The sequence below is a fragment of the Macaca mulatta genome, chromosome 9 (genome assembly GCF_049350105.2).
Source record: "Macaca mulatta isolate MMU2019108-1 chromosome 9, T2T-MMU8v2.0, whole genome shotgun sequence".
Lineage (NCBI taxonomy): Eukaryota > Metazoa > Chordata > Mammalia > Primates > Cercopithecidae > Macaca > Macaca mulatta.
Window position 1 is genome coordinate 128,951,546 of NC_133414.1, and position 19,279 is coordinate 128,970,824.

Consider the following 19,279-nt stretch of genomic DNA (forward strand, 5'->3'; position numbering starts at 1 on the left):
ATTTGTAAAAGGTCACATGAGTGGGAACTGGAAGAACCAGGGTTTGAACTCAGGAGCTTTGATTTCCTAGGCCTTGTTGGCTTTATCCATCAACAGATCATTCCTGGGGGAAGCCTTCGTCATTCACTTTCTGACCTAATCCATGGAGAAATCTTTTGGAGCAGTGGTTTGCAACCTTGGCTGCATATTAATTATCATATATTTTTAAAATATATACATATGGGCCCCACCCTCTGGAGATTCCAATTTAATAGGTCTGGGATAGGGCCCAATCATCAGTATCATTCAATACTGTAGCAATGATTAAAATAAACAATACATCTCCGCGCGGTGCTTAAATTCTAATGGTGCTTAGATTCTAGTAGAAGCCAATAGAATCTCCAGGTGATTCTAATGTGTGGCTCAGCCTGAGAACCAATAATCAAGACACCACTTATTGAGAGTTCTTTCTTCAAGACCTCCAAGTAAGCAACTCAACTGGCTCCTCCAAAGAGGATGGACAAGAGTCTAGCAACAGCCAGCATAAGACAGTGGAACCTGAGAGAGTTCCAGCCGTGAGAGGCAGTGGAGCACAACGGGAAATATATGGGCACTGGTGTCAGCTAGACCTGGACTCAAATTCCATCTCCTCTATTTATTAACTGTGTGACCTTGGGCCAATCACTTACCTTTGGTGGCTGTTCTGCAGATGCAATGAAATGATGTAAGTAAACCTCCAGGCATATAAAAATGCCCAATCAAAGGTAGTTGCAACTGTTGTTTTGGCTGGTTTTGTTATTGCTATTATAGTGGTAATGACTACTGCCAGCAGACATCAATAAAGAAAAAAAAACAAATTTTAAAGGCTTCCCTCATTTATTAGCCAAATATTTCCTACTTTTATTACTTACCATTTAATTTACAGCTATTTATATTTGCAATTAGCTTGGTAATCATATTTCTTACTCATGACAACTGGGTGAGGATGGTTAACATCATTATTCCCATTTGCTAGATGAGGCATCTTATTTATTTACTATGCCAGATGACTGAGTGAAGATAGTTAACATTAACATTATTATTCCCATTTTCTAGATGAGGAAAAGGCAACATCTTCCATCTACTCTCTGTAGTTTCTATGATCCTATGATTAAGGCAGCTGCAGTCATGTTCATTAGTTCCCTATGAAAAATGATATTCAACATAGATGTCAAGTGTAGGAAAGAAGAATTAACAAGCACTTGATAGCAACCCCAAAATAACATCTAAATAATCACTCATGAACATCAAATTCACCGCAAACAAGTTCCAATTTAAATAAAGGTGTTGGACAGGATTAGGGAAAAATGAACAAATACGTCTTCTTTATCTACCTTCATTTAAGGGAAATGTCTGACGTAGCTTAGAAATTCTTTTTGAAACACAGACTGAAGAACTGTTAACTTCCTCTATGAAGGGTCTTCAGTTAGTAGGTTGCAAAAGATTGTGTCCTGATATTTTATCTTAAATTAGGGCTACAAAGTAGGAGAGATCCAAGATGGAAAGACCCAGTTCAGGGGTTCTCTAAAAAGGCCACCAGGAAGCCCGTGGACTCTGTGCAAAGGCCCATCACTCCAAAGACACCAAATACTCTCCCAACACTGAATAATGGCTTGCCCATAAATGTATCCCCTTTCATATGCATGAAATTTCCATGAATATAAATGCCTCTAGAAACACTGCTGAATTTACAGTTATTATATATAACTATTATTGCATTGTGGAGAGGGGCTGAATTTTGTTATTGTTGTTAAAAGGAGACTTCATATTCGAAAAGCTTAGGAAACTCTACTCCAGTCCAAACATCTCTTTTTACTGACGTAGGTGGATCTTAGGGGCAGCTGGGACTCCAACGTAGGTTTTTTCATTCCCAGACAAATGTTTCTTGTCGCACACCATACATGCCTTCCAGTGCAGTTACAGACTCATGGGACGTTTACAGTCATGACTATATCCTCTCTCTAATATCACTTCCTCTTTCTAAAGCAGGAGAGTACAGTCCTACCCTCTCTCCGTGGATATGTTCCAGGAACTTTCTAAATCTCCTGAGCCTCTTCTTCCCCCTTTCTTCCCTCCCATCCTCAGTTTGGTAAGTTTAGGGTTAGCAATACACTCAACCCTTCTCAAGCTCAGATGCTCTTAAGTGCCCTTTGACATTCAGTCTCAATATGAAATGGAAATACAATCACCGAGGTACTAAAACAAAGAATGTGTAAAGTATGTATAAAATCTGCATATATATGAGTGTATTTGTAGCTAAAACCCCACAAATATTTCCTAATACCTATGAAAAATAAGAAAGTGGAATACTCATGAATAATCATTTTATTTACCTGGATCTGTCAATACCAATGGGCTGTTAATAAACCCTTTGCACATCGACTTGTCAAAATGCTTTCACATTTGATTTCCCTTTCTCCTGATGACTCACTCTGATATAAGTGCTGCTGGAGTGTCACTGGAACTGAAATTCCATGAAGAGAAGGAATTTATTTTATTCACTGTTCTTACTCCAGTGCCTAGAATAGCGTCTGGCATGTGGTGGGCATTCAATATTTGGTGACTGAGTGAATAACAGAAGCTGACCAGGATGGTAGTTTCTATTTGTTGATTGATTTTTTGACTTCTTCTTTGAGAAAATTAAATGAGTCTATAGGGGAATAATTGAGTTCCTAAAAATTTATTCTTGAAGTCTTCATCCTCTTGTAACTTTAACATTCTTCTCTCAAATATTATTAACGTAATTTTTCTTTTTTCTTTTCTTTTTTTTTTTTTTTTTTGTTGAGATGGAGTCCCGCCCTGTCACCCAGGCTGGAGTGCAGTGGCACAATCTCAGCTCACTGCAGCTTCCGACTCCCAGGTTCAAGCAATTCTCCTGCCTCAGCCTCCCGAGTAGATGGGACTACAGGCACGCGCTGCCATGCCCAGCTAATTTTTCTATTTTTAGTAGAGACGGGTTTTCACCACGTTGGCCAAGATGGTCTTGATCTCCCGACCTCGTGATCTGCCTGCCTCGGCCTCCCAAAGTGCTGGGATTACAGGTGTGAGGCCACCACGCCCGGCCTTGTTAATGTAATTTTTCAAGGTTATATAAAGTAATTCATTCATTACAGGAAAATCAGATACTATCAATATATGGAAAGATGAAAATAAAAGGTCCTGGTGATCCCATCACCTTGGAACAACACAATTAACATGCTGATGTGTATCTTTTCAGACTTTTTTCTATGCAGTTCTACAAACACAAACACATACATATGAAACGTTCCCAAAAGTCTCTGCCCTAGACTTTGTGATTTTGGTTTTTTCCTTCTTCTCTAAACCCCTTTTCCTGACATAGCTCCTTGCCTTCCTTTTATGTCCTAAATCTATTCCTTCCCCAATATTTAGATCCTATTTCAAAACGATTTTCCCCCCTTTGCCCTCCAAAGGATTCGTCTGTTCTTACAACTTTGAACTCTATGTGGATGTTGTCTATCGGATCTTCAGTCCTCCCTTTTCTCTGGGACACTAGTGCTACTCAAGCTCTACACATCTAACGCCCAATGCATCATGTTGCCTCCTTCAAAACCAGATGATGCACTGATCCTATTTCCATTAACTACCACAGAATTCTACAAGGTATCCTCAATAGCCATCTTTGCTTCCCCAACCCCACCACATCCAACTAGTGAAAGCCTTTTACATCGCTCCTTCCTATTCTCTCTCACTCATCAATTCCCATGGTTGCCATCAGTGTTTAGGCCCTTGCACATATACTATTTTCTGCCTCTGTCTCGTTTTCTGTATAACAAAAACCCATCAATGCTACCCACTGCTTCAAGTTAACTTCCTAAAATCCCACTTATTTCTTGCCCTTCCTAAATTCAGAAATTTGTGGTTGCTTCCTTCTCTTACAAAATGGGATTCCAGCGTCTTTGTAATCTCACCTCAAACTACTTTTCCACCCTATTTCTCATTATTCCTGAAAAGAAACCCTTTGCTCCAGTCAGGTTGGTGTACTTATTATTCACCCACCTCCAAAACATCTGACTGTCAGTTAAGTACTTATTAACCGTTTATTATGGGTAAAACCCATTCAATCATTCAACAAATATTTACTGAGTAGCTATTCCATCAGGTAATGTAATAATACTGCAGACACAGTGGTGAACAAGACAGATCAAGTCGCTGTCCTCCTGGAACTGAGGCAAAAGGGTGATGGGGGAGACTCTTAAGACATGGTGGTCCCAGCCCAGGATACTCGCAATCTTCCATTGAAATGTCAAATGAATCAAGACATCCTGAGGGCTGAACTTTGCAGTCCAGGTTGCAAATGGGGAAAGACTTCAGAAGGAAGGGCTGGCTGGAGTGAGAGCTGGATTGTGGACATGGCTTCTCTGATGTGGGACTCAACCCGGGCACTCAAGGATGAGCACAGGAGAGAAGCAGGTGCCTTCCTTCCAGGGGTGTATGAGGAAAGGCAAAAAGGTGGAATGGAAACAACAGCAATAGTGTCAGCTTATTTTGCATAAGGGTTCACTCAACACCTATTCAGAGCACATCCTCTGCCCTTGCAGGGCCCCAGGCTCCGTGGTGGATGTGAAGGTAACACAGACTCAGATCCTACTGTCAGGGGATTTCCATCTAGCAAGGAGAGAAGGCAGGTTCATGATGGTCTATCACACACAGACAGTGAGACGTTCCATAGAGAGCAGAGAGAACACGGAGGAAGTTTGGAAGGTGCACGTTTGGGTTTGTATTAACAGTACTTACAGCATCACATTTTTATGCATCTGCACCCACACGTGCATGTATTAAAAATAACTGTGTTTCAAAGTGCTTTCTCACTCACTTCCTCGTTTTGTACTAAGTGACTTGGGAATCAGGCAGAGTAGGTAAGATGATGTTTTCCAGAGGGGGCAAAGTGTGGCACAGATCTTGTAACTGATCTGCTTGGGTAGGGAACATAAACAGGCGCGAGTAGAACAAGAACACCCTGTCCGTCGCCGCCCACTCCTGCAGCAGAGGAAGTATCTAGAACTGAGGATGCATACTAAGTTCTGTAATCGCATGACACCTGGCAGGTACAATGAAGCCAGGAAGGCACTTCGGATTGAAAAGGGCAGGACGTAGACAGCATTCTAGAGAGGGAACGTGAGCCAAGGCCATTCCCCCATTTCCGTTTTACCTCCCCAAGTCCTGCCTGAATCATCCCCCACCCTTAGGTCTGCCCAAACCACAACCATCCCTTAGGGTTCGCCCCAAATATTTTCAACCCACACTGGTTTTTTTCATTCCATTGATTTCACCCCTACTAATATCCCAGGGAAGGGCGAGTGGCCGTTTCTCTCCTGGACATCATAACAGGCTCGGCCAGCACACGGCTCGGCTCAGAGCAGGTAGTTAATAAACATGAGCCGAATGAAAGAATTCCTGAGATCGCCACAGCTCAGTAAGGATGCCCTGAGCCCCTACATCCCTCCCCCAACAGAGTGGGCCTGCCTGGCACGGGCGGCCTTAGCAACCCGGAGGAGCTCACTAACCGCGGAAAGCACAGGGGCACGTAGGGAGAGCGGGGTGGCCCAAGACGCTGGGCCACTGGGAGCCCAGCGCGCGACCCCAGCTGGAAGTCGGAACTAAGGTTGCAGCGCTCCGGCAAAACGCGCTAGACGAGGTCGTTAAAAGATTTCCCCCTCTGGAAAATCGCCAGGGAAAAGTGGTGAAAAAGGAAGCCGGGAGGGCCCTAGTCTCGGGAGTCTGTGAGGAGCCCAACCCCCGGACCTAATCCCGCAGGGAGAAGAGCGAGGTAAGCTAGCGCAGAAGCCAAGCCATTCCAGCTCCAAGGAAAGGGAGCGGTTTTTGCCGCAGGAAGAACCTAGGTCTGGAAGCCTCGCGAGATCTGGGGGTCGGGATCACGTTGCGTTGCCTAGCGACAGCAAGGACGCTCGTGGGACCCCCGGCTAAACCCCGCTGTAGCCTTAAATCTCCTACCATGGGGGAAGAAGGCGGCGGCGGCAGCTGTGGGACCACTAGGGAGCTGCAGAAGCTGAAGCAGCAGGCGATGGAGTACTACCGGGAGAACGACGTTCCGCGCAGGCTGGAAGAGCTGCTCAACTCCACCTTCTACCTCCAGCCTGCCGACGTCTACGGGCACCTGGTAGGGACCTGGGACAGGCGCTCTCCTCCCGCCAACCCCGCTCCCCCCGCCCCGCGCTGCGGCAACGCCTTGCGCCTGCGCCTCAGAATCTAGCATGCGTGCCGCCGGGGCCCTGGTTCTGCGTGTGCGGAGGAGACTCTGGGAGGGAAGGAGCGGAAGGACACCGGGGGGTGAAGGCATCTCCGCAGAGAAAGTGGTGGAAAGGAGGCAACTGGAGGAAAGGGGGCTCTAGGCGGATTTGAGCTGCAGCGACAGCCCAGGGCCTGTCAGGCTTCCTCGCTACCTAAGGGGCCTCTCCGTTTGTGGGCCGGGCCACCGCCCATGCCTGCCAATTGTCATTTTTAACAGACCTTAATGCCCTCAGCTCAGCTTACCGACCTTGAGCAGCTCCTCTTTGACCACGGGATGAACACCTTGACCACAGGATGAACACAAGTTTGCTACAATTTGGCCTCAGCCTATTCTGGGGCCTCATCCTACTGGCTCCCCTGCCAGGATGCCCGTTAATATCTGACCCGCCCCGCCCTGAACTCCAAAATTCAGACCAAATCCTTGCCCACGTGGCCCTGGACCAACTGTCCTATAGGGTTCCTACAGCATTTCCTTCGTGTATTGTAGTCCATTGAGGCAGCCTCCCTAGGCAGCCTGTGAGCCCCTGCTGGGCTCAGGGGCCTTTTCTTACCACCTTCCGCGTCTCTGCCCAGCCGTGAGATCTGGCACATAGCTTAGCGTTAAGCAGTGAGCAGTTGAAACAGACGTTGTCTGCCCTCCAGATCTGTAAGTAGTAAGGAAGGCAGTGTGTTTGGGGCCCCTAGGAGTTTGCACTATGGCAAGGGAAAGCAAGGAGGCAATGTGAACACCAAGCAGAATGAATCCTATGAAGAAACAGATGTGCTGTCAGGGTGCAAAACCACGTCGTGTTGAGGCAGTTGATACAAAGGATGTTCTGCGGATGACTTTTTCCCACTCATGGCCTATACTATCAAAGGGGAGGGGTGTGGGGTTTACCGAGCCCCTTGTGCTGCGTGCTATAACTCACTTAATCCTTAGTACAACTGCGACGAGGTAAAAATGATGATTCCCATTTTACAAATGAAGAACCTGTGGCCAGTGCAATTTAAATGATTTTCCCAAAGGACATAGTGACAGAAGAAAAAAAATCAAACCACGTTTTTGTCCCTATACCCAGCAGAGTGCATGGCACACAGTGAATGCTGAGAAACTATCTGCAGGATGAATGAGTGAATGCTTGACTCTCATTCCATCCTCTTCCTACTATCTGTTGCTAGAGGAATTATTGAACACAGTCTATTCTAACGTCCTCATTTTACAGGGACACCAAGCCTTTGTCTCACAGCTACTTAGTGCACAAGCTAGGACTAAAAATATGAACTCTTGTTCCCCAGTGTAATGTTCTCATTCTATTAGGCAGCCAGGATATTCGTTTGTACAGCTCTCTGGGAATTTATATCTTAGTTTGGAACAAAAGTCACTAATACATAAAATAATTGGAGCAAAAGATAAGGAGATAGATGACTGTGTGCTAGATTGAGGGACAGATCCCTATATGCCTATTAAAGGAATTCAGGGATGGAAAAGATCCTTGGAGGCTGTATATCCAGGAAAGCTGTGGCTTGGACTTTGAGGGATGTTCAGGAATTGCAGGGGCAAAAAAGCAAACTCCTTGAACCCAGGAGTTGGAGGTTGCAGTGAGCCGAGACTGCACCACCACCAGTGCACTCCAGCCTGGGCAACAGAGCGAGCCTCTGTCTCAAAAAAGAAAAAGCAATCTCCTTTTCCTTTTCTTAGTGACTGCCCTAGTTTTGGCTGTGCTTACTCGCACCTCGTCTCTCCCTCTATCTAGTTCATCCTGCAGAGTGCTGCCAGAGCAGCGTCCTAACGTGCAAGTCTGACCACAGTTCTCTTCCTCAGAACCTCCTGTAGCTTTCCCCTGCTTGCTGGCCTTCATGTGTATGGTTCACAGTGCTCAGCCCCTCTCTCTGGTAACAGGCGCATCTCCCACTCCCTGTCCTCCTCCTCTACACCAAATCACTGACTGCTCCCTAAAGCCAGAAGTTTCCTACCTCCCTCCCCTTTGTCCCATTCCCTGTCCCTGGAGTATCTGCTCACCACATTTCCCCCTTGACTGCCACTGAAACACTATACCTCCTCCAGTGTTCAGCTCCAATGTCATTTCTTCTGTCCCTCTCCGACATTGCTATGGCTTGGCTCTATCCCCACCCAAATCTCATCTTGAATTGTACTTCTCATAATCCCCACATAATCCCCACATGTGGGGAGGGACCCGGTGGGAGGTAAGTAAGTTATGGGGATGGTTGCTCTCATGCTGTTCTCGTGATAGTGAGTTCTTATGAGAGCTGACGGTTTTATAAGGGGCTTGCCCCCTTCACTTTGCACTTCTCCTTCTGGCCCTCATGTGAAGAAACATGTGTTTGCTTCTCCCTCCACCATGATTGTAAGTTTCCTGAGGCCTCCCCAGCTGTGCGAAACTGTGAGTCAATTAAACTTATGCTTTCCTTTATAAATTACCCAGTCTCAGGCAGTCCTTGATAGCAGTGTGAGAACAAACTAAGACAGACATATTAGAGGAATTCACACATGGTAAAGATCCTTGTAGGCAGTAACAATACAATTTATTCCGTTATCATAAAACTGAATGCTTGAGAGAGTTTTGGATTGGGAATGTGGCAGATCTGGTTTTGAGTCTTATCTCTGCCACTTCCTCACTGTGATAGAGTTACATTGATGGTCCTCCAAGGAACTACACTTCCAGTGTGAACACCTTTCTGTAAGTCCCTCCCACACTGACTCTGGACTTGGCTATGTCACTTACTTTGATCAATAGGACCTTGACAAGCACGATACAAACAGAGAGTTGGTAAGTGCTGGCATATTGAAGCTTGTCCTCTTGGAAGCTAGTCATCGTGCTGTGAGGATGTCCCAATTACCCTACTGGAAAGAGAGAGGTTGTGCAGAGAAAGACCCTGGCAGATACGAGACCCCTCAGGATATCCTGTGAGAAAGACAGATGCCCAGCCAACCCCTCACTGTGCCAGCCATCCCAGCTATGGCACTGGACATTGAGTGAAAACAGCTTGGATATGCTGGCTCCTGTCAAGCCTTCAGATGATTACATCTGCATAACGGACTCCAGAGAAGCCCAGCAAAAGAATTTCCCAGTTGAAGCCCCACCCAGATTACAGGATCATGAGCAAGTTAATGGTTTAAACCGCTAAGGTTTGGGGTGGTCTGTTACAAAGCAGTAGATAATGAAAACATTGGCTAAGTGATCTTGGACAGTTAATTTTTGTGAAACTCAGTCTGCCCATCTGTGGGATGGAGATGACATCACATAGCTTAGAGAGTTGAATGTAATGACATAATGTATATATAGTGCCCAGGGATGTCACTGACATTTATTAATTTATACAAGATTTAATTTATAGAATCCTATGTATGTCAGGCTCTGTGGTTTGTGATATAGTGATAAAGAAGTCACTCTTTCAGAGCACAGATTAATTACTTTAAAAATGTTAGTTCCCTTCCTCTCCTAACACAACGTGTGGCACATTATAGGTGCTTGGTGCTTGTTAAATTGAACTCACTATAACACAGAGAGTATAAGCTAAATAACATTTTTGCTCTCCTGATTCTAAATTCATTTAGGCACTTACTCTGTAACATACAAACCACCAGTTTAAAAATTCATGGATAGCTTGAAAATGAGTTCTTGCTTACTACTTCTGGGGCCCCACCTCTGAACTGACATGTCGCTGTGGGTATTAGATGACCTGTTGTCCAGGTTGAAGTCACTGGATTTTGAACTGAAAGATAGGAGAACTGGTCTGCTAAATGAAAGCAAAGCCCAATCCTATCTGGTAATCAAGAGAGCAATAAAGGTGTGCCTTCGCCTTCCCTCCTTTCAGTCTCTCCTAGCTCCTGCTCCTCTGCACAGAAACACCATCCTGAGCCTTTTCTTGCAGGCTCCTTGAGTGGGCTTTCTATCTCAGCTTCTCTTTCTTCAGTCTCTTTCTTGGATCACTTCCAAATGGCTTCTGCTTTTCCACCTCAATGAAACTGCAATTACGAAGGCTCCCAACAAGCTCTTTGAACACATAGGACTCTGCATGAGCTGATAGTAAGATACAACCATTGCATTAAGTCTTCACCACTAAAATATCACATGCCTTGCTGGGAGGAATAAAAATGAGCCCATGTGCTGGGCACAGTGGTTCACGCCTGTAATCCCAGCATTTTGGGAGGCTGAGGCGGGCGGATCACGAGGTCAGGAGCTTGAAACTAGCCTGGCCAACATGTTGAAACCCCTTCTCTACTAAAAATACAAAAAACTAGCCGGCCGTTGTGGTGCACACCTGTAATCCCAGCTACTTGGAAGGCTGAGTCAGGAGAATCGCTTGAACCCAAGAGGCAGAGGTTGTGGTGAGCAGAGATCATGCCATCGTACTCCAGCCTGGGTGACACAGTGAGACTCTTGTCTTGAAAAAAAAAAAAAATCAGCCCATGTCAGGTTTCTTAAATTTGAATGCATCATGGTGTTCTAGAGACCAGTTGGTTTCTATATCTTGAAACAAGGGGGCTGGGCACAGTGGCTGACGCTGTAATCCCAGCCCTTTGGAAGGCTGAGGTGGAAGGATTGCTTGAGGCCAGGAGTTTGAGACCAGCCTGAGCAACATAGTAAGATCCTGTATCTACAAAAAATAAAAATTAGCCAGGTGTGGTGTCGTGTGCCTGCGGTCCCAGCTACTCGGGAGGCTGAGGTGGGAGAATCGCTTGAGCCTGGGAAGTTGAGGGTGCAGTGAGCCATGATCGTGCCACCGCACCCCAGCCTGGCTGACAGAGTAAGACCCTGTCTCAAAAAAAAAGAAAGAAACAAACAAGAGGGATAGCTTAGTCAACTGAATTGACTCTAAGAAGGCCTGCTAGCCTGTAATCCCAGCACTTTGGGAGGCCAAGGTGGGCGGATCACGAGGTCAAGAGAACGAGACTATCCTGGCCAACATGGTGAAACCCCATCTCTACTAAAAATACAAAAATTAGCTGGGTGTGGTGGCACGCGCCTGTAGTCCCTGCTACTCGGGAGACTGAGGCAGGAGAACTGCTTGAACCTTGGAGGTGGAGGTTGCAGCAAGCCGAGATCGTGCCACTGCACTCCAGCCTGGCAACAGAGTGAGACCGTCTCTGTTGAAGAAGGCTGGCTAATCAGTGACACAGGGCCTTTTAATTAAGAAATGTATGCAAGTTTCTGTTGAGAGTTCAACATACACCAAATTGCCCCATATACCAGAGACTCAAGAGTGGCCTGAATCTGTATCTCAGTAGGTGAGGGCAGGGCAGTTCTCACAGAACTGCTAGTCTAATCCTGGCATCAGGAAGAACACTCGTGGAGAGGTGTGGTAAAACAAGAGTCAATGTGAATGACTTTTTGAAGATAAATTAGATGTGGTATTGTGACTTTTTTCCCAAGCACCCACTTGAACCAGCTGATTTTTGTTCTTTTGTGTGTGTTGAAGGCAAACTGCTTTTCTAAACTTGCAAAGCCTCCCACCATATGCAAAATAGTGGGGAAAGACGTACTGGATGGACTAGGGCTTCCAACCTTGCAAGTGGACATATTCTGCACTATTCAAAACTTTCCTAAGGTATGAGGCAGTTTCAGTGTGTTCTTTAATGTACTGGCCCCACTGCATGTATTAGCAACTCTTGTCTAAACTGTAGAAAATTAACGTTTTGAAATTAAGTATTTGTGAAATATATGTATATTTCATAGGTAGTCATGTAAGCATGAATCATACCGTCAACCATGATGGCTTTATTATGTTTAAGTGTAATTTTGATACAGACATGACATGCTAACCTGAGGATGATCCAACATGGAGAAAGGAACTGAGGCAAAAATAGTTTTGTTTTGTTTTGTTTTTTGTTTTTGAGATGGAGTTTCACTCTTATTGCCCAGGCTGGAGTGCAATGGCACGATCTCGGGTCACCACAACCTCTGCCTCCCGGGTTCAAGTGATTCTCCTGCCTCAGCGTCCCGAGTAGCTGGGATTACAGGCATCCATCACCATGCCTGGCTAATTTTGTATTTTTAGTAGAGATGTGGTTTCTCCATGTTGGTCAGACTGGTCTCGAACTCCCGACCTCAGGTGATCTGCCCGCCTCGGCCTCCCAGAAGTACTGGGATTACAGGCGTGAGCCACTGCACCTGACCAAAATGGTTTTTAAATTCTGACATTACTCATGTGATAGGTTCTATAAATCTACATGTAGATTTATAGATTAGTCTATTTACCTGGATATTTATAGATGTTAGACTGACCTAAATAAAGAAAATAATTTACTTTAATAGTTTTAACAATTCATTTTAATTCACTTTGCTACATATTTGTTAGAAATAATTTTTGCTATAGTCTCTGGTAGGAGAAGAATAATGAGTAAATCTGCATTTTTGTTGTTATTTATTAGAAAGGTAGTGATAAAAATGAAGTTCGGCGTAGGGTTTTTCTAAGGGTATTTTAAGTGTTCTATGAAGCTGATTTCCACAGTGTTTCAATAGCTATAAAAATATCTCAAAGAAAATTATATATTCTCATTCTCCCCTTGAAATTGCTGGTAAAATTTCGTGCATGTTAAAAGCTGGATTAATTTCCTCTTTCTGGGAGAGGTAGGGAAAGTGTTGAATACATTTCTGTGATTTTCAGAACATATGTTCTGTGGTAATCTCGACTCACTTTGAAGTCCATGAGAACGCTCTGCCCGAGCTGGCTGAAGCGGAGGAGGCAGAGAGGGCCAGCGCGGTCAGCACCGCCGTGCAGTGGGTCAACAGCACCATTACGCACGAGCTCCAGGGGATGGCACCCTCTGATCAGGCAGAGGTGGATCACCTCCTCAGGTACAGTTTCCACTTTGAAATATAAACATCAAGAACAAATATACGTCCATTATCTTTCCATTTCACCTGCCGATTAAATGGGTCTGTCTGTCAAATCTATAGCATTGGGAAGTCAGTTTACAAAGCATATGTGAAAGCAGCAACATTTAGCATAAAGTTTGTTTTTCTCCTGAAAACCCTGTAATTAACACCTTACTGTGTAATGCTACATAGGGCTTTTTGGTCTCTTTTCATGTATAGAGCTGTCCTAAGACTTAGTAAAAAGCTTCTCAGAAAAAGAATCTGATTGTGAATCCAGAGGATGCCCGTTTCCTTCTCCCCACCCGTCACATGCCACCTATGAGCTTCTCATATCCTTTTATTTAGTCACAACAGCTGACACTTACATTCTGTCCTCCAGCCACAACTGAGTCTCCCATGCTTTGCCCATAGGTTGACTCAAACGCGCTAACAAGGAAGCGTTTACTAGGGCTATGGAAATGTTCTTCATTGCCCAACCAAGTAATGGGTTAGAATCACTTTTCTGTTTGTGCAGGTCCAATGCCACAACCCCTTGGCCAACAGAAGGTCAATTGGATTCTCTTTTCTTAAGCTTTGTTATTTACTTGTGTATAACATTTTAGTTTGCTTCAGAGTAAGATAATGACCTTTGTAAAAGAAACTTTTTTTTTTTTTTTTTTTGAGATGGAGTCTTCCCCTGTCACCCAGGCTGGAGTGCAGTGGCATGATCTCGGCTGATGGCAATCTCCACCTCCCAGGTTCAAGCGATTCTCCTGCCTCAGCCTCTGAGTAGCTGGAATTACAGGTGCTTGCCACCATGCCCAGCTCATTTTTGTATTTTTAGTAGAGATGGGTTTTTAACCACGTTGGCCAGGCTGGTCAAGAACTCCTGACCTCAAGTGATCCACCCGCCTCGGCCTCCCAAAGTGCTGGGATTAGAGGCGTGAGCCACCGCGCCAGGCCAAGAAACTTTTTTGAATAGTTTTTGGTTTGCTTGGAGTTTCTGAATGCTATTCCTCTATTCCTTTTTTTTTTTTTTTCCTTCATGTGCTATTATCATTTTCTTAGTTTATTATTTTTTTTCTCAAGCTCTCAGTTACATCTTATATTTTATTACACTCTTTTTTTTTCCTGGCATTTTCCCTCCCCAAATCACCCATCTGGACTGGTTCTTCTGTAGACCACCTACAGAGATGCCATAAAAACTTCATTGTTCTCCTGTTTCTGGATCCCACATTCTTTTCTTTCATGATTTGCTGGATTGTATCCTTTAAAAGTAAGGATGAGAAAGGGTATATGGGATGTAAAGTTTCTTAGTTATTTTATGTGTGGGAATGTCGATACTTTGCCCCCAAGGTTGATAGTTTAGCTGAGTATAGAATTCTCTGTTGAAATCAATTTATCTCATACTTTAAAGGCATTGCCCCACTGGCATCTGGATTATTAATAAATCTGATGCAAATCTGATTCCTATGTCTTTGTTTTTTATTTGCCTGGTTTTTTGCCTATAGAAGCTTTTAGCCTCTTCTTTTTATTCTGGGGTGCTGAAATTTTACATAAATGCATCTAAGTGGGATTTCCAAAAGTTTTTTTTAAAATATTCATCTTAAGTGCCAAGAAAAAGAAAGGAAGTCCTCTATATTTATATGCTATATTTCACTGTATTCTTGACACATTTGTTTTCTGATGGTCATTTCTACAAAAAGAAAATACTGTAACCCACAATAAAATTACATCTTCAAGTTTTACTCTAAAAGTGCAAAACCAGGGCTCAAATCATTTTAAAATGAGCACCTGAAATCTTTAATCATTTATTTCCATGCCAAAATGAATTTCAGTTCTTGAATGCAGTTTTATAACAGCATCAGTGTTTTCTGGCTTTGAAAATTAAAGTTGATTTGTTCTTAAGTAGCTGAAAAGCAGTTATTTATTGAAATATATTGGGGTCAGCTCTAAAACATGACCAAAATCACAGAGTGATCTTCCTAAATATCCCAGTGTAAAGCCATATTTTCTTGCCATTAAGGATATTCTTTGCAAGTAAAGTACAAGAAGATAAGGAGAGAAAAGAATTGGAAAACAGCCTGGAATCCTCAGCAGTGCCTACACTTGTACCTCCAGTACCACCGCCACCACCCCCTCCACCTCCTACCAAAAAAAAGGGGCAAAAGCCAGGTTGGTTGGTGACTTACCATCTTGCAGAGTCCTTAGTAACAAATGTGTGAGGAAGAAAGGCTGAAACTTGGACTGCCTTTATGAGTCTCTTGGCTACAGAACCAGTTTGGGCTCACAGCCAAAAGCCATCCATCCTATGCCACGTCCTCACTCAAAGATTTTGCCCCCATCCCACTCTCCATTTTTATTTGTAAAATAAAACAGTTTCTCACCCAGAGGTGAGAAATACTTATTATTAAATAAGGTGCATTGAGCAGTGCCAAGTTGGGGGTGGGGTAGGAGGGGATGGCTTGGGAGACCTTTCACCTCCCTTCAAAATTTCCATTAGCTAATCAAAAAGCCACTCCATATCTTAGAGTTTTGATTCCTTTGATATGAACAACCAACATTTTCTCAATCCTATGTAAAATAAACATTTTCTTTACAAAACTTTATTTTAAAGCAAATAATAGAAATGATCACTTTAGTCTGCCCTTGCTGCATGCCTTCCAACAGATCGCTAACCTCAGCCCCTGCAGTACGGTCATTCTGGAGCTGCTGTTAGTATAATAACAGGGTTTTGTATGTTTGCTGAACTAGAGCATGCTCCTTGAGGGCATGAATCATGTTTATTCCACTTGCCATTGCCCGTATCTAGCACGATGCCAGGCACGAGCCATACACTCAATTAATGTGGGTTTCGTTGAGAAACCAGAACCAGGAAGGGACCAAAGAGACCAGGGAGACAGGGTACCTTATTTCATAGATCCAGATGCTGAGGCCCAGAGAGGTGAAGAGATTTGCCCTGAGACAAAAGAATTATGTTTGAGCAATCTTCCCTTGGAAGGGTGGGATGGCCACTACTGAGTTATAAGTAGAGACCAACATGAATGTTCGTTTAGTGGTTGCTTTTGACTAACAGAACGTGGAACTTAAGGGAAGAAGTGGGAGGACACAGCTATTTGCTAAGCACTCATTAAACGTGAGGTGCTGAAATATCTTTTCTCCACTGGGGACCTGAACCACATCGGCAGCTGTGGAGGAAAGGACAAGAGGAACACTAGAGATATGTATGATGGACTCTGGACCTCACGAGACAGGGAGGCTGAGAACATATTCTAGTGAAAGATGGGTAAGGAATCTCGGTCGATGGTTGGATCTGAAAGGCACTGCTAAAGATCGTAAATGACACAGAACAAGGCATTGATTTGGTGTTGGCGAGAAAGACAGCAGGGTTAGATATATTTATGCAGAGATGTTCAGCAGAAAATTGAGTGTGCAGCAGCTATGGTGAAATATAGAAAAACAAAAGATTTGAAATTTAAAGACAGTTCAAATCCTCTATCTACTTTCTGTTACATGTTGGGCAAGTCTTTTAACCCCTCCAAGCCCCAGTTTACGTATATGTAAATGTAGAATAAAAATATCTACCTCATATGATTGATGAAGGAATTAATGTTAAATGGCCTCAAATGTCTTAGACTGGCAAAATCCATGGCTAATGATTATTTGAGAATCTTAAGCAAAACCAAACAGAAAACTTCTTGGGGGTTGAGGTAGAGCATTTGTTGTTCCCAGCCTCGGCTTTCATCCTTTCTTTTTCCTGGATCTTTCCATCTGTAAGTAAAGCATTTAGAAATACAGTCTTAACTCTCTCAATCTTTCTCCCTCCAGGGAGGAAGGATACTATGACGGAGAAACCTATCGCACCTGCAGAGCCTGTTGAGCCTGTGCTCAGTGGCAGTATGGCCATAGGGGCCGTGTCACTAGCTGTTGCCAAAGCCTGTGCCATGCTGCTTAATAAACCTCTGTACTTAAATATCGCTCTATTGAAGCACAATCAGGTTAGTATCTATGAAGTTCCATTAAAAGGAGCCATGAGTATCTCAATATGGATGAACCCTGTTTCTCATTTTCCCTCATTTTCCCCCTATTTCAGGAACAGCCAATGCTATTTATGCCTTTGCTGATGGTATCGCTGATCAGCTGTGGGAAGTCATCATCTGGGAAGCTAAATTTAATGAAAGAAGTGATTTGTATACCCCATCCTGAATTAACAACCAAACAAGTACCTTACATTATGTCAAATTACCTTTTCTAAAAAAAAAAAAAAAAAAAAAAAAAAAAAAAAAAAATCCATAATTGATGAACTTTTAGTGGAGCTCCCTTGTGACACCAAGGGACAGGGAATTAAAGATAAAATGAGAAAAAATATTTTAGGATATTAGTGAAGTGGGAAGAAAGACCTCAAACCAAAGGGAGCACATGTAGAGCACCTTAGATGTCTGGTTTCATTACAACATTGGCTCACGCTGGTAACTCACAGAGAAGCCATGACTGAGAAACTCTGCAGACCTAGAAAGTGCTGGAAGGTTGTTATTTGGGGGCATCTTTATTTACTCTGCACTGTGCCCTATGGCAGCAGCAAATGAAAGCTAGCACCTCCTAGCAGCCCACTCTGTTAAGTAAGAACTCCAGGACTTGCCTGGGACGTATGAGACTTTTAGTGCATAGGAGTGAAAAAATCTCGTTGCATGTTCACCACTCAGAGGTGTGTGAGGGTCTGTACTGCTCCTCAGTAGCCTGAAAGAGTCAATATGCCTCTTTAAATCTTCATGATGACCAAAGGTTCACGATCTATAGGAGATGCTTTCTAAAAAAGTACGGAAAGCTTTCCCCAAGCCCCCTCCAGCAATAAGTTGAGTGATATTTTATCTTGGTGGAAATCAGTAAAAGAAAAAAAAATCAACTTTTTTCATGATAAAGAATTATTTCTTAAAATAGTTATTGCCTTACAGTTTATCAGTTGCAGACGACTAGGATTTATACCTGGCTTATCATCTGTCAGACTGTATTCAGATCCTGGTGTCAGGATCTTTCCTTTAGTTAGTATCTGTTGAGCTGTTTGCATACCAGAGCACGAGGAGAGCCATTCTTTATTGGGTCTTCGTATGCAGATCTCATCATCACAACATGCTTTTCTACTTTTTAAGGGGCAGTAGATTTATATTGATTTAGCCACTTTAATCCAGACTACCTTGGTGATCTGTGACATGTATTGTAGGAAAGTTGTCTAGGTTGGCCTGGCATGGTGGCTCATACCTGTAATCCCAGCACTTTGGGAGGCTGAGACGGGAGGATAGCCTGAGGTCAGGACTTCGAGAACAGCCTGGACAGCATAGCAACACCCCGTCTCTATTAAAAATACAAAAATCAGCCAGGCATGGTGGTGCATGCCTGTCATCCCAGCTACTTGGGAGGTTGAGGCAAGAGAATTGCTTGAACAATTTGGAGTTTGCAGTAAGCTAAGATCACACCACTGTGCTCTAGCCTGGGCAACAGAGTGAGACTCCATCTCAAAAAATAAAATAAAAAATAAAAAAGAAGAAGAAAGTTATCCAGGTTGGTCCAGAGACCATAAAGGAGGCTGAAGTTAACTTGATCCAAGCAACTGAACCAGTCAGTTCTGAAGGGTGAAGAGAGGCTACTGAGGGAGAAGAGTCCCTCATTCACATTCAACCCAATGAAAAGTGGGGCTGAAGATTAACATTTAATCTGCTGATTTTGTAGAGCATATCATCCACTAATCAGGGATTCTACAAATACTCTGAGTTAGAAATAGCCACATGTGTTACACGTTTTTATACTTAAACTTTCTAGTCTGCAACTATGGAAGATCATGGTTGTTCTACTTACAGGGGGTCGAGATGCTTATGGAAATTCGGAAACATATCAACAAAATAATTGAAATGGTATGTAAAGAGATTCTATGGTATCTAGTTACTGACACTTAGACACCTTCTAGCGTCCAACTTGTAGTTCATTTGGAATTAAATCAAATGTGGTTGATATGGAGAATGTATTTATTGGCTTTGGGTTTCCCCCATGAACCAAGTGTATCCATGTCCTCAGTGGCTATTGATCCAGCCTCTAATGGTACTTAACAATCTCATTTCAGTTTCTGGGGCAACTGGCTTTGTGCTAAGATCATCCCTTAGGATTTACTAAGAAAGAAAGGATGTGGCCTCCAGGACATG

General features: G+C 43.6%; 2 protein-coding genes across 5 annotated transcripts in view; one reads left to right on the forward strand and one right to left on the reverse strand.

The window, feature by feature from the left end:
* The window catches only part of HSPA12A (heat shock protein family A (Hsp70) member 12A), a 182,129-nt gene extending 175,981 nt beyond the window's left edge, over window positions 1-6,148 (reverse strand). For 3 of the 4 annotated variants that reach the window (XM_077947609.1, XM_015148266.3, XM_015148267.3), the window contains exon 1: window positions 5,992-6,148. In XM_077947609.1, the coding sequence (XP_077803735.1) occupies window positions 5,992-5,994 (3 nt within the window). In that variant the 5' untranslated portion in view covers window positions 5,995-6,148. The remainder of the gene's footprint in view (window positions 1-5,991) is intronic. The other variant, XM_077947608.1, reaches the window with a different exon arrangement.
* The window catches only part of ENO4 (enolase 4), a 35,861-nt gene continuing 19,346 nt past the window's right edge, over window positions 2,765-19,279 (forward strand). Inside the window, exons 1-7 of the mRNA XM_015148277.3 lie at window positions 2,765-6,157; window positions 11,710-11,838; window positions 12,898-13,088; window positions 15,115-15,263; window positions 16,917-17,086; window positions 17,182-17,310; window positions 18,941-18,994. Of these exons, the coding sequence (XP_015003763.2) occupies window positions 5,993-6,157; window positions 11,710-11,838; window positions 12,898-13,088; window positions 15,115-15,263; window positions 16,917-17,086; window positions 17,182-17,310; window positions 18,941-18,994 (987 nt within the window). The 5' untranslated portion in view covers window positions 2,765-5,992. The remainder of the gene's footprint in view (window positions 6,158-11,709; window positions 11,839-12,897; window positions 13,089-15,114; window positions 15,264-16,916; window positions 17,087-17,181; window positions 17,311-18,940; window positions 18,995-19,279) is intronic.